This window comes from Pteronotus mesoamericanus, unplaced genomic scaffold, assembly GCF_021234165.1.
Source record: "Pteronotus mesoamericanus isolate MK-2021 breed Mesoamerican mustached bat unplaced genomic scaffold, CSHL_Meso_final contig_40, whole genome shotgun sequence".
NCBI classification, from domain to species: Eukaryota; Metazoa; Chordata; class Mammalia; order Chiroptera; family Mormoopidae; genus Pteronotus; species Pteronotus mesoamericanus.
In genome coordinates, this window is record NW_026555150.1 from 9,888,408 (window position 1) to 9,901,576 (window position 13,169).

The following is a 13,169-nucleotide window of genomic DNA, read 5'->3' on the forward strand; positions in this document are numbered from 1 at the left end:
ACTGATCAAATAAACTGAATTCAGCTAACACTGATTAAAAACGTTTTTATCTTGGCATTTAGTTATTGTACATATATCCAGCATCCACCCATTTTATATATATATATATATATATATATATATATATATATTTCTCTTAAGAAAGGGACTTTTTACCTAAAAAGATGGCTTAAGCTGGTCAACATGAGTGAACAGAGATATAAACTGGGGTCATGTTCACATTGAGAGGGATATACAAAAATAGCCTGGGCCCTGTCACACCTCCTGATAGCTTCACACATTGAGAGGAAGAACAGACCAAGAAATATCTTGAGGTTTAATGGGGAAAGGACAAGAATGAAGTTTGCCATATATTTATAACTTCACTTATTTAACTTTTAAGTAATGTTCTGATATAAAAACAAGTTTGCAGACATACCAAATAAAAATTTACCTTTCCTCCAAGCGTTTCTGTATTCCCCGTTTGCACAGATTTCTAATTAGTGGTATGACTACATGTAAGGTTAAGAAAAACTACACATTTATGAAAAATATTAGTGGAAACAACTTTTTAAAGCAGATGACTGTGGCAGCACTTAGTTAACTTAAAGGAATTTGAAAGAAAACAGGTCATTTTCTTAGTGAGGCAACATGATCCTATCAGGTAAACAATGGCAAGGGGTGCAAATACCAAATCTCATTACATATTCTAAGGGCCATTTAGCTCTGCTCACTGATAAATAAAATAACAGGACTGAGATTAGAGATGTGCCTGTGGTCCCAGAGAAAGTCACTAGCAAGAGAGGAAGGAATGCTCACATCTGCACCAATCAGGAATTGCTGTTTGCAATCTAGGTGGAAGTGTTGTTCCAATCAGTGCTTTTCAAACTGAAGTTGCAACCCAATAATGAACTGTAAAATCAATTTAGTAGGTTATGGCCAGTATTTAAAAAAAATAGGAGAATAGAAACTATTGGAGTATATTACACCTAGTAAATGTTATTTTGAAATTTTCAATTTTACACATTTATAGTTATACAATGCTTGCAAGACAAAATTTCTTCTTGCGGATTGTACTAAAAAAATTTTTTAAAGATTTAATTAATTTATTTCTAGAGAGGGAGAAAGAGAGGGAGACAAACATCAATGTGTGGTTGCCTCTCGCGCCCCCCTGGCTGGGGACCTGGCCCGCAACCCAGGCAAGTCCCCTACACTGGGATTCGAACCAGCGACTCCCTGGTTCATAGGCCGGCACTCAATCCACTGAGCCACACCAGCCAGGGCTGTAGTAAAAACTTTTTAAGGCCACTGGTTTAAGGTATAGATCCCTGGCAAATATTTCAGAAAATTCTTCCTTGTTCTTAGTGCTGCTGCCTTATTTTTAGAGGGTGGCGTCAGGGAGAAGGTAAAGGGTTCCCAAGTCAGAAATTGTTAAGGTAATATGTATAGAGGAACATGTCCTCATATGAGAGAGAAAAGTTATGAAGAAATGCTGTTGTAGAGTGAATGCTTGTATGCCTCTCAAATCCATATGCTGAAGCCCTAACTCCCAATGGGATGGTATTTGGAGATGGGACTTTTGGGAGGTGATCAAGGTTAAATGAGGCCATAAAGGTGGGCCCCTAATCCCATAGTGCTGGTGAAGGGGAAGAGAGTGCTCACATGCTTTGCCCCATGAAAGGACACAGGAGAAGGTGGCCATCTGCAAGCCAGGAAGAGCAGTCTCATCAGAACCTGACCATGCTGGCACCCTGATCTTGGACTTTCATCCAAGACAATCATCCGGATTGTCAGAGAATAAATTTCTGTTGTTTAAGCTCCCTAGTCTGTGGTATTTTATTATGGCAGCCAAGGCAGACTAATACAAACATTAAACAACTCGCAGCCGTATCTCATCAAATCTGAAGTCTGATGTTAAGTTAATAATTCTCTGTAGACTTACACCAGTTTCACAGAAAAATATCTAAGCCACCTCTCATCACATTTTCAATGTTTTAAAACCTAACATAAAACTCTACGAAATAGTTAGATAACAACTGTAGGTAGACAAAAGCTTATCATTTAACCTGAAACCACTGTAATATAGTAGCTTTATTATTACCAGTGTTGGATAAATGCAGACGGCAATGAGGTATGTAACTGAATGGCTTGAGAGGCACTTGTGCTTCACAGGTATTTCTAATGCAGGAGAAAGCAACAGTGACTGGGCCTGCCATTTGGCCTGGCATCAAGAGATTTGCCTGGCCAGCTATGTGGAGGCCATCCAACTCTGGTACAGCAACATAAACCAGAGGTTTCATAGGTTTAAATTTTACAAACATGTCATATACAAACACTGTAAATCTATTTTTTAATGAACAGAATGGAACTGATAGGAAAAGTAGAGAGAACTATGAACTAGAAAGTTAAGATTTAGAGAGTGGTATCTGAATTATAAATGAGAGGCACTTAAGAAAGTAATCTACAGGAATATGTTAGCTTACAGCAATTCAGCCACTTGTTTGACCAAATTAGAGGTTACAAAAGGGACACTGCCAAATGAATTTACTTTGAAATAGACCCTGCAGGCGAGTGTGGAGGATTTCTATGGCTCTTTGGACCTCCTCAGAAGCATTCGATAAAATGCCTTTTATAATTGTTTCCCAAAAAACACATTATTTTACCTAAAATGATTCAAAATGGATGGTATTCAAATTATCTTTACTTGCTTAATCAATGTTTACTCTTCGAGACTGTCTTCTTAGATATGCAGCACTAAAGCACAATATAATTTGGCATCATAAAAAATAATTATGAAATTGACAAAAATTTTTGTAAAAGGGTCGATGATGAGTACTTACAATACTCATTAAATGTATGGCTTCAGATATATCTGGTAGGATTTCAAGAATTTGAAGAACAAGATTTGAGGACTCCCTAGTGACTGACAATGTCCCTTTAATGAATACCTACAAAGCACATGCTATGAATACTTCATTGTATTCTATTGGATCCAGTTTTCATTATTGCCATGGTCTCACCCACCACACCCCCAAATATATTTTAGTGTAAGCATCTTACATAATAAACTCCTGCCCCCGTGACTGTCGCTCCTACAATTAAGAAGTATACTAGTCTGCTGCCATCTTTCCCAGAAGCACCTGTAGACGCTAGTGATCTAGAAGGGGATCCTAGGTGATGCCACTGCACAACTGTAGGTAAAGATAAGGCCAAGAGAGAAACAAAGGGAAATAGAAAAAGAACTAAGCATTAATGAAGAAACATTCAACACAAAGGCAGAGACGCATTTTTTGTTATCCTGTGCTAAAAAAGAAAAAAAAAATGCTGCTCCAGGATTGGAGGAGAATGTGTATTTCCTCAAAGTCTGTTATCTGACAGAGCTCACCTATGTTTTACTTTAATTTGACTCACAGCTGGCAAGAACTATCTAATTTTCTTGTGCATTTGGAAGTCAGGTCAGGTATGACAACCTGATAACTTCAAATAATTTTCATGTCTCTTTTTTTAACTTAGTGATCAAGAAGTGAGATAAGTTTGCTGTCTTACCAATACAAAAAGAACTAAAATTGTAATGGCATCCAACCATTTGCTCTCAGTAAGTAAAACAAACAGGTTCAATGGAGGGTGGTGTTATCTAAGTTGGTTCCCTCGGCCTTACATGATCCAACTTCAGACTGATCTGCTACTTTAGACTGATCTGCTTAGTCACAGTAAACCCTGCCAAGTTTAAAAAAAATCAAAACAAAATGTACAACACAATTCCTCTGTGACCAACTAAGCTGATCAGAGTTCATTTAAGGAGATATAATTGTGCTACAACTATATAGAAGTTAAAGCCATATGTCTTACCTCACACAAACTCCATTCTAAAATTGGAGATACTAAGACTACTTTTATAATTTAGTCTCTAGGTGAGAATCATGGATAGTTTTCGTATTAGGAACACTTAATATTTGAATTGAAGGCTGTTGTTTTTGTTTTAATGTCTATCCCAAGCTGAGGAATAATAAAATATTTGACAAATGGGTCAAAATAAAATATTGTGCTAAGGAGCTGCAATGAATTTTGACCTTAATCAACATCCAAGAGAAATGGTACAATTTTTGGTACTTGGTCAAACCTAAGAAAACAGTGGCTTTCAAGTAAAAAGACAAGTGAAAAGAGCAAAGATAATCAACAGGTTAAATTTCAGTCATTCCCAAATTGGCTCTCACAGGATATAAGACAGTAGGCACATTAAAGAAGGCTTATTGGAAATTTTTTCAAAAGGAGAAAGGGCAATCAGTTGCAAAAGTTTTAAAGCATAGCAGTACTGAGTCTATTAATGGGAACTGTTTGGCAGCTTCTTTACACAAGCTGCTTTTCTACTTACATATGCACCAGCACCTATTGTTGATAAGCCCACAAAAAGGACTAACACAGAATTATCGATTTTGCCCCCTGATGCACCAGAGCTAGCCATTTGTCTTGTCATCTGGAGTTCTAGAGGAACATGCCATCGCTGGAACAAGTTGCCTAAGGAACACAATTTATTAAGACACACACACATATAAAAATAAAATAGTTAATACATGTTTATGACTAAATGTCAATGCATTGTATAAGTCAGGACTTACTGCCCACTGGCTGGGTGACACTGACTGTTAAATGACCAGGAAAAAGAAACATCAACATTGTGCACACAAATACAACAGATATCAGAATGCACACTCTTAAAGTGGTTAGAGTTTTTAAGACTGCTGCCTGGGGAGAAAATTTATAGCTTCCGGAAAAGATAATGAAAAACATATGGGCAGTTCATCAAATACTTCTCTCTTTACTTCCTCAGCATAAATGAAGTAACCACGGAGAGATGACTGAATAGATAAATATAAAAAGTTAATTACAGGGTACTTGGGACATTAGAACAACCATTTAAGAAATCTAAACAGCTGGTTCAAACCTTGCACAAAATAATAAAACCCTGTCACACAGTCTAATCTAGACACAGTACAGTCTTGCATGAAAAGTATTGTCTTGGAAGACAGAAATGTTAAAGCTCAGAAGAAAATAAGAAAAAAAAAATTAAGTAATTTACTCCCAAATAACTGAAGAATTTTGAACTATTAAGTATTTTTTAAATGACAAAACCTAAAATATCCACCAACTACTTGGTTCTTAGTCCTCTGAAATAATACAAAGTGATGTTGATATAAAATTCTGTGTAGCTATGCAATGGCCTGGGGATCATAACAACTCTCATGCAGAAATGTCAGACTTTCGTAGATTTCTTCCTCCAGGAGGATGCTGGCATTTTCAGATGAAGGAAGCTCTCAGAACCTTCTATGCTTGTGATATTCCTTGTGTTAAATATTGACCTAGAGCAGGGGTTCACACTTTCTCTGAAAAGGACCAGACAGTAAATATTTTCAGCTTTGTGGGCCATATGGTCTCTGCTGCAACTGCTCAATTCCGCTGATGTTGAGCAGAGGCACCACAGGCAATACAGAAATGAATGGGTGTGACTGTGTTCCAGTAAAACTTTTTTTTGTTTGTTTAAGAGAGGGGGAGAAAGGGAAACATCAATGTGTGGTTGCCTCTTGGGCGCCCCCTACTGGGGGACTGGCCCGCAACACAGACATGTGCCCTGACTGGGAATCGAAGGAGCAGTCTTTTGGCTCAATCCACTGAGCCACACCAGTCCGGGCAATAAAGCTTAATTTACGGACACTAAAACGTGAATTTTAAATCATTTTAATGCATCCCCAAATACTGCATTTTTAATTTTTCTCTAGCCATTTAAAAAAGTGTAAAAATCACCTTCGCTCAAGAAGTTGTACAAACACATTCGTGTTTGGCCCATGAGCTGTAGTTTGCCACCCTCATTTACAGTAGTGGTTCTAAAACTTGCATCAATATCCCATGAAAGGTTTGTTAAAGCAGAAATGGACAGACCCACCCTCAGAGTTTCTAAGACAGGGGATCTGGGATGGGGCTCACAAATTTGCATTTCTCACAAGTTCCCGGGTGATGTTGCAGGTCTGTACTTTAAGACCACTGGTGTAGAGGCAGGCAGGTGTGTTCTTGGTCTGATCAGGCTTTAGGAGACAAACAGAATGGGTACCAGTAGCAGCATTCCATGCACTTAGAGATCAGAAATAGGGAGCGTTCTCCTTTGCTTTCATAATGTTGGGGCACAAACGGATAAAGACACATCCAATATAGGTCTGCAGTCTCTTACCTGAAATCTTTAGGAACTGTGCATTACAGAACTTAGAATTGTTTGGTCTTAAGTATATAGTGCATTTACCATATAATAAGAAACCTACAGTGACACACATTTATGTTCCTATGACTAGTCACACTGAGTGGAATAAACAAAAGATTCCAAGAAGACTCTCTCCAGTTCAGGTCAGGTTTTACTGGCAAATGAGTTACAAAAATTTGACTTTTAGTCTATTTTGATTTCTCAATTATAGGTAAGAGACTATGGACCAATACTCATAGGACTAAAAACATATTTTTCTTTACTGTTTTTATTTCTTACCTGCTTGAGAATCCTTTATCACCTTATAAAATAAAAATTTATATTTGGAAGTAACAAATCATGAAAATAAAATCATGTGCAAGGGTAGAGCAGTTTATCTCAGTCTGGGCAAGCTTTTGATATTCAGGAGTCCATAAAAATGATGAAACATGAGTAGAAACTGATAGCTCTCAGAGCTTAGAAAATGAAACCGAGTAGAAGTCGTCCCACGTGGTTTGGTTAATGAACACAAGTTTAGTTCAATTTCAATGAGTTTTGTCCCTCACACACCCCAAGTTTGTTTACTGAAAATAAATGTTCTTTTAAAGTTCCAATTATTTCCTTAGAAGATCTTAAATCCGGAAACTCTAACTTTATTTTAATATAATAGTAATGTGTTTATTCTCGTTTGCTTTTCACAGACTGATAAAACTAAGAGTGTAGATTTGAGAAAGTTCAGAAGATTTTGCCTCAATATGCCCCTAAAAAGGACGTTTAAAAGTAAACTTATTTTTAAAAAGTACATTGGTTAACACTTAAACTACTGCTTAAAACAAAATGTAATGCAACACTATTATCATTAACAAACCAACTTTTTACATACCAACAAAGTGACTTTAAATTTTGTAAAAGGTGGTAAGTATTGTATGGATGTTGATATTTCCCACCAATTTTCTTTACCCATAAAATTACTCCTGCACCTCTCCCCCATCCTTGGAGCTTCAATATTTTAGGAAATTTTACATCATGACTGAAACATGCCTTTTCACTTGTCTTACTAACACGGGAAAGCCAACATACTCCTTGACTTATTATTGCACCAGTCTACTTGTTTTAGATTTTCTTTTGTCAGACCACAGATACTTTCTTCCTCACACTTAGGATTCAACTCTTTTTTTATTTGATACATGTATATATTATAATGATTGCCATTGTAGCGATAATGTGACATGTGACCTCATGTCACATTATTTCTTTTTTAGTGGCTGGAATAATTAAGATCTAGTCACTTAGCAAGTCTGATAACTATAATATTGTTGTCTATATTCACTATAATGTGCAAGGATTCAATTCTTGAATGGTTACACAGAGCAATAGTGCCTAATGTATAGTAGGTATTTGCTCAATAAATATTTGTTAAATTAATGAAGGAACTAGAAATTCTTCCCCATTCTAGTGATAAGGAACAAATATTTTGAAGAATTCTTTGCAAAGAAGTTTTAGCCATATCTCATTTATTTTAGGTTGCTTAATAATAAATCAATAACCTCAAATACCACCGACTAGCATTAGAATAGTACCTAAGTTGCCACCAGTTCATGTAATCTCCTTTTTCCATATTCCCTGAAGACGTTTTCCAGAAATACGTTCACACAATTGAGGTACCTAGGAATCTCATATAGAGAGGTCTATATACTCTTGAGTCTTGTCCTCTGAAAGTCACTGACTTTTCTGACATGGATAAAACACAGGACAGGATGAGTCTACGCGACCTGTTTATTAGGCACTTCTTTATAAGGAATCCAACAAGTATTTACCTTTATCATCCTCTTTTTTTTAGCATCAACTTTTATGGAATTTTAGAAGAATAAGGACAGTAATAACTATAGCAGAGTGTGAACCACTCTGAAGAAAGGCACCAGAGGAAAAGTGATTGAGATGATAAAAAAAGAAAAGAAAGAAAAAAAGAAAAGAAATTTAACTGTTCTGCAAAGGTAAGTCACTTACAGTACTAGGGTTTAATCACCGAGAATTTACCACATGCCAGAGGCTGTACAAAATGCTGAGGACACAAAAATAAACAGGACATAATCTCTGTCTGCAGGTAGTGCATAATTTAGGAGGGGAGAATGGCTGCCACTAGTCTGAATATCAGAAAATGGGCTTGATACAAATAAGAGACTCGGTCTTTTTTTTTTTTTTTTTTTAATTCTTAGGTGAGTGGAAGAGAAGAAAAAGATCCATTATTCATTCAAAACAGTATTTCCCAAACTTGCCTGAGCATATGAACTACATCAAGGGGCTTGTTAAAGTATAAATTTCCAGGCCTCTCTCCTGGAGATTCTCATTTGGTGGGTTTGGGATCCACCCTCCCCTTGATGTATTTGACCAGGCAACTTTGGAATGCTCTAGAAGACAGTTATAATATGCAGCAACTCCCTTAAAATGTTACAAAGTATAACATATTAGTTGCAGAAAAAAACTAACTTACCAAAGATTTTCTTCTGGAAAGTTTTGCCTAAGCAGAAAGAAGGAAAAAAGCTCATCTTTTAGGTCTCAAAAAAAAAAAGAAAAAGAAAAGCATCACTTGGCAGTGTCCAGAAGCCTGGGTCCTTGCCCACAAAGAGTCCAGTTACCTTTTTAAGGAGTTAAGAAGGGTTCCGAGTAGAGAAAAATGTTCAAACATTTGACCCTCAGGTCAGGGGTCAGTGATCAGTTTGATCACATGGGCAGCATGTTTAGTGACCAAGTACTACAGAACAGAAAATATCCATTACTTAACCTATATGCTCTGCAGTGCTGAATGCAGACATAAAGTGGTGACTATTAAGTACTTTCAATCATTTCTGGAAAGAGGCAGAACATCCAAATAAATAAATAGTAGCAATTATGATTTTAAAGGAAAATGCAACATAAAATGGAAATGAACCTTTCGGCGGGTGACAGATGTGGATGAGATTGTTTTAAGGTAGGTTTAAAGCTTGCTAAGATCCTGGCAAAGAACTGAGGGAACAGAAGGAAAGAAAGGAGGAGGGAAATGGTATATAAAGAAACAATGCCTCTTCTCCACCTATGTGAAAACGTAGGGTTGATGTGACTGTGAAAAAGAAATCAGATTAAAAGCAATTTGTAATCAAGCAGAAGAACACAGTAAATTTGTAAAATGACAGAATCATTTCTTTCTCAAATTGTACCCTTAGTCCCACCCATTTCTTTTACTCTGGTGCTTGGCCAAAAGACAAAGAATAAGTATACAAAGAGATGGATGGATATGTCAAGACATCGGAATATATTCCACAGCATACTACCTTCATACAAAGTTATGCAAGGGGATAAAAACATTTTGAGACTGTAATTTTTCCATATTAGTTCTAATATTACCAACTACCCTCAAATGTCTAAAATCAATATTAGTTTGGAAATCCATATTTAATTGCTGAGAACTTTTGTCAGACTTCACAATGCTGGTAAACGTTTGACTTTTAAGCAAAATAGGTACACAAAGTTTGGAAGGCCAATGTGGATGCAAATTTTCCTTTCATGCTTACATGAATTTATGTGCAATTTGCACATAGCAAACTCATTCCATTGCACAAACCCATACATACAGATGCCATCATAGATGGGGTATTAATTTAAAAGCCAAGGCAGAGATTTTTAAGTCCCAAGAGCAATATGTCTTAGGACATACCTCAGATACACACCCATCAGGAAACATTTTCTTGAGGCACAGCAACTGGAAAAACTTTTCAAATGCACATTCCCAAAGAAAACAATGTAAGGGAAATATTTTCCACTTTTTATTTTTAAATCACTCAGAAGGTGGTTCCACGTTGGAAAAGTCTCAAGGATAACTTCTGACGTTGAAAACGTTAGTGTCCTCGGATGGCCATTCAAAGATTACTGATTTAAAGATAAATAAACCCGCATCTCCTACAGGTGGATAATTCCTTACCCGCATGAAATTGTGCTAGTTGAAAATGAGCAGGCACAAGACATACTCAGATAAATTCCGAGATAGCCAATGCACAATGGGCTAACGGGGAACTGGATTCATTATTAACCTTGAGGGCAAACTTTAGGATGCAGTATGGAGTTGAGGCAAGGAAATTAAGGGCCTAGAGTCAGGCAAACTGTCCTTTGCTCTAGCTATTAATTATGACCTTGGGCAAGAAATTTTCACCTCGGTTTATTATCTATAAAAAGAACGGGTTAGACTTTACCACAAAATCCCTTACAGCTCTAAAATTTGATGAAACAGCGTCATGGAGGGCAAATACAATGCGTTCTGCAAACTCCTTTGAGGCATTAAAGTCCACCAAGAATTACGCTCACCAGACGCCTAAAATTAATTCTGGGTCAACTCGCCAGGTGTCTGGCGCACAACGCACTGACTCCTTACTTGCAATGCACTGTTTCTGTTTCACAGGGCACTCAAATCTATGGATCTCCTCTGGGATTTGGAAGGTAAAGCCGGTAATACACTCGTTTACAGAAGCAACTAAGGCACGGGGCTTAAATGTCCTGTTTCAAGTCTGACAATCAGTAAATGACAAAGTCTACTTGACCTCATTGTTCTAAAAAGGTGGAGGACGGGTGACTGAGAGGTGGCATTGGACAATACTAGCCATCCAGTTGTTCTGTTATCCCTGAACAGCAAACCCTCTCAAGAAAAGGCCTAAAGCCAACTATTGGGTTCAATTCCCTTGAAGGTCAGGTCGGTATGGCTTGCAAAACTCATGGTTTGGATCCCGGCAACTCGGAATTCACGCGACTGAGACTGTGTTAAGTTTTTCCCGGGGGGCGGGGGGGGCGGGGAAAGCTGCAACGCTTTGGGAGCCTAAGCAGCCCAGGCCCTTGGTCTACCGATGTGGGGGTTGTCCGGGATGGGACAGTCACCTGGAAGCCGGTTCCTCTGTCTCGGGCCTCGGACGCACACTGTCCGCACCAAGGGCGCCAGGTTCTGCTTCAAAGCACCTGCTGCCAGGCTTCTACACCGGAACATTTTGGCATCCGCTACTCTGGACCTCCTCCTTCCTTTCTTCTCACGCACCAACAGATGGGTCAAACACCGTGGGCCCCAGCCCACTCCCCCCGCTCCCTTCACACGCACTCCACGAAGACTCCTCCTCCCAGCTCCGGGTGGGCATTGGACGGTGCAGCAGGCCTGCCGGGGCAGAGGAAGTGGAAGCGCAACCCGCGCCCTACTGCGCAGGCGTAGTGCTCAGCGTCGCATTGTGATTGGCCCGCAAGAGGGGAAGATTTGCGCATGCACCTAGATGCCCACAAGCTTACCAAGTGCCCGCCGGACTTGCCTGTAAATTTCCGCGGATTGGTAGCAGTGTGTTTAGCTGAGTGAGTGCAGAAAGGTTTCCAAGGTGGGACCCGTGTGGCCGCTTTGCTTGGCTGTTGCGGCCGGTGCTGCCCCTGTGTTGATGGAGGAAACTGATTAACAACACTTCACAAAGCATGGCCCCAGCACTGAATTTTGTTCTTTTGGTTTGGGCTATGAACTACTCAGCCTTCCGGATTCTCTGGCTTGACTCCACTTCTAGTTTTAACACAGGCTCGAGCAGGGGCTCCAGGCTGCCCAGTTTCTGATTGGATTTTCGTCTTTTACAAATTGTTGGCATTTTGCCACCCATCCTCTGTTTCCGGGGCAACTATTCATTCCGTGCTCTCTTTTGCCATATCGCTTTTATATTGTGTAATTCTGATTCCTAGATGCTGCATCAGGGGCTGCGGATAGCATCCTGCTCTTAATCTTTCGTTCTTGAGAGCAGGATGTGGCAAAAGCCGTTTGTGCTCCCCAGACTTTCCGTGAGATAAATCCTAAACAGGACTTTCAGAGTTGTGGGAGGGGGCGAGTGTGGGGCTGAGTATAAATAGGTCTTTTGACTCTACCAATGTAAGCCAAATTGGAAATCAATTTGGGCTGCCAAGTTATGTCAATTTTGGCTGTATGCAAAACATGCCTTTTCTCAAAGTTTTCGGTTACATATTAATTTAACAAGTATTTATTGAGCACCTGACACTTGGCCTATCCTATGAAGGGGGTCTGGGGGTTATGAAAAGCATAGGATGTGGTCACTATCTGGCTGGGGAGACAAGATAGGAGATATGCCCAGAAGGTATCCAGCCATGTAATAAAAAAATAGAGACTTTTATTGAAGGAGATACAAGGTACAACAAACAGGACAATGACATCTCAGTACCCTTCAAAACAGGCACTTTGGAACCTCACACAGTTCTCCCAACTGCCATCAACTACCTGGTCACATTTTCCTGAATCTCATCGATGGTCTGAAACCTCTTCCCTGTCAAAGGTGACTTTAGTTTTTGGAAAAGCCAGAAGCCCCAGGGCCCCAAATCTGAGCTGTAGGGGGGCTGAGTCACCTGGGTGATTTGATGTTTCACCAAAAAACTTTGCATGAGATGTGATGCATGAGCAGGCTCACTGTTGGGATGAAGCTGCCAACCACCAGTTGCCCATAGCTTTGGCCTTCTGAATCATCCAAATATATTCCGGTGAGGAATGTTCAAGCTTAACACAAAATTTGAAGCAGATTTGTTGCTCTACTTGCTCAGTCATTTTGAAGGTGACGGCCACACAGTACACATGCTCACTCAACAGCGTATACCACCCTCGCTGACTGGTACAATGAAGTCATCATTGTTCACACATGCTCATCCCAGTCCACTCTCGTGGGCTGCCAAGTTATGTCAATGGTGCACAAACCATTCTTGTTATATTAACAATAGCTGGGCTTTTTATGGACAAACCTCGTATATTGGTCACTTTTTAAAAAATGATATATGATGTAGTGCCAGAGCAAGAAAAAAGTATGGGATGGAATAGCTAAGGAAGGACTTCATGAAAGAAGTCCTTGTGTATGTACTTGAGTCTGTCTTGAAGGATGAGTAGTAAAATTCAAATAATGGAAGAGGAGGAATGATATTTCAG

At 39.1% G+C, this 13,169-nt stretch overlaps 1 protein-coding gene across 2 annotated transcripts in view; it reads right to left on the reverse strand.

The window, feature by feature from the left end:
- The window catches only part of AIFM1 (apoptosis inducing factor mitochondria associated 1), a 33,931-nt gene extending 22,549 nt beyond the window's left edge, over positions 1-11,382 (reverse strand). The window contains exons 1-2 of one of the 2 annotated variants that reach the window (XM_054577013.1): positions 11,105-11,382; positions 3,040-3,170 (exon numbers count right to left, since the gene is read on the reverse strand). In XM_054577013.1, coding sequence (XP_054432988.1) covers positions 3,040-3,170; positions 11,105-11,210 — 237 coding nt within the window. In that variant the 5' untranslated portion in view covers positions 11,211-11,382. Of the gene's footprint in view, positions 1-3,039; positions 3,171-4,351; positions 4,495-11,104 lie in introns of both variants that reach the window. The other variant, XM_054577012.1, reaches the window with a different exon arrangement.
- Positions 11,383-13,169: the final 1,787 nt, after the last annotated feature.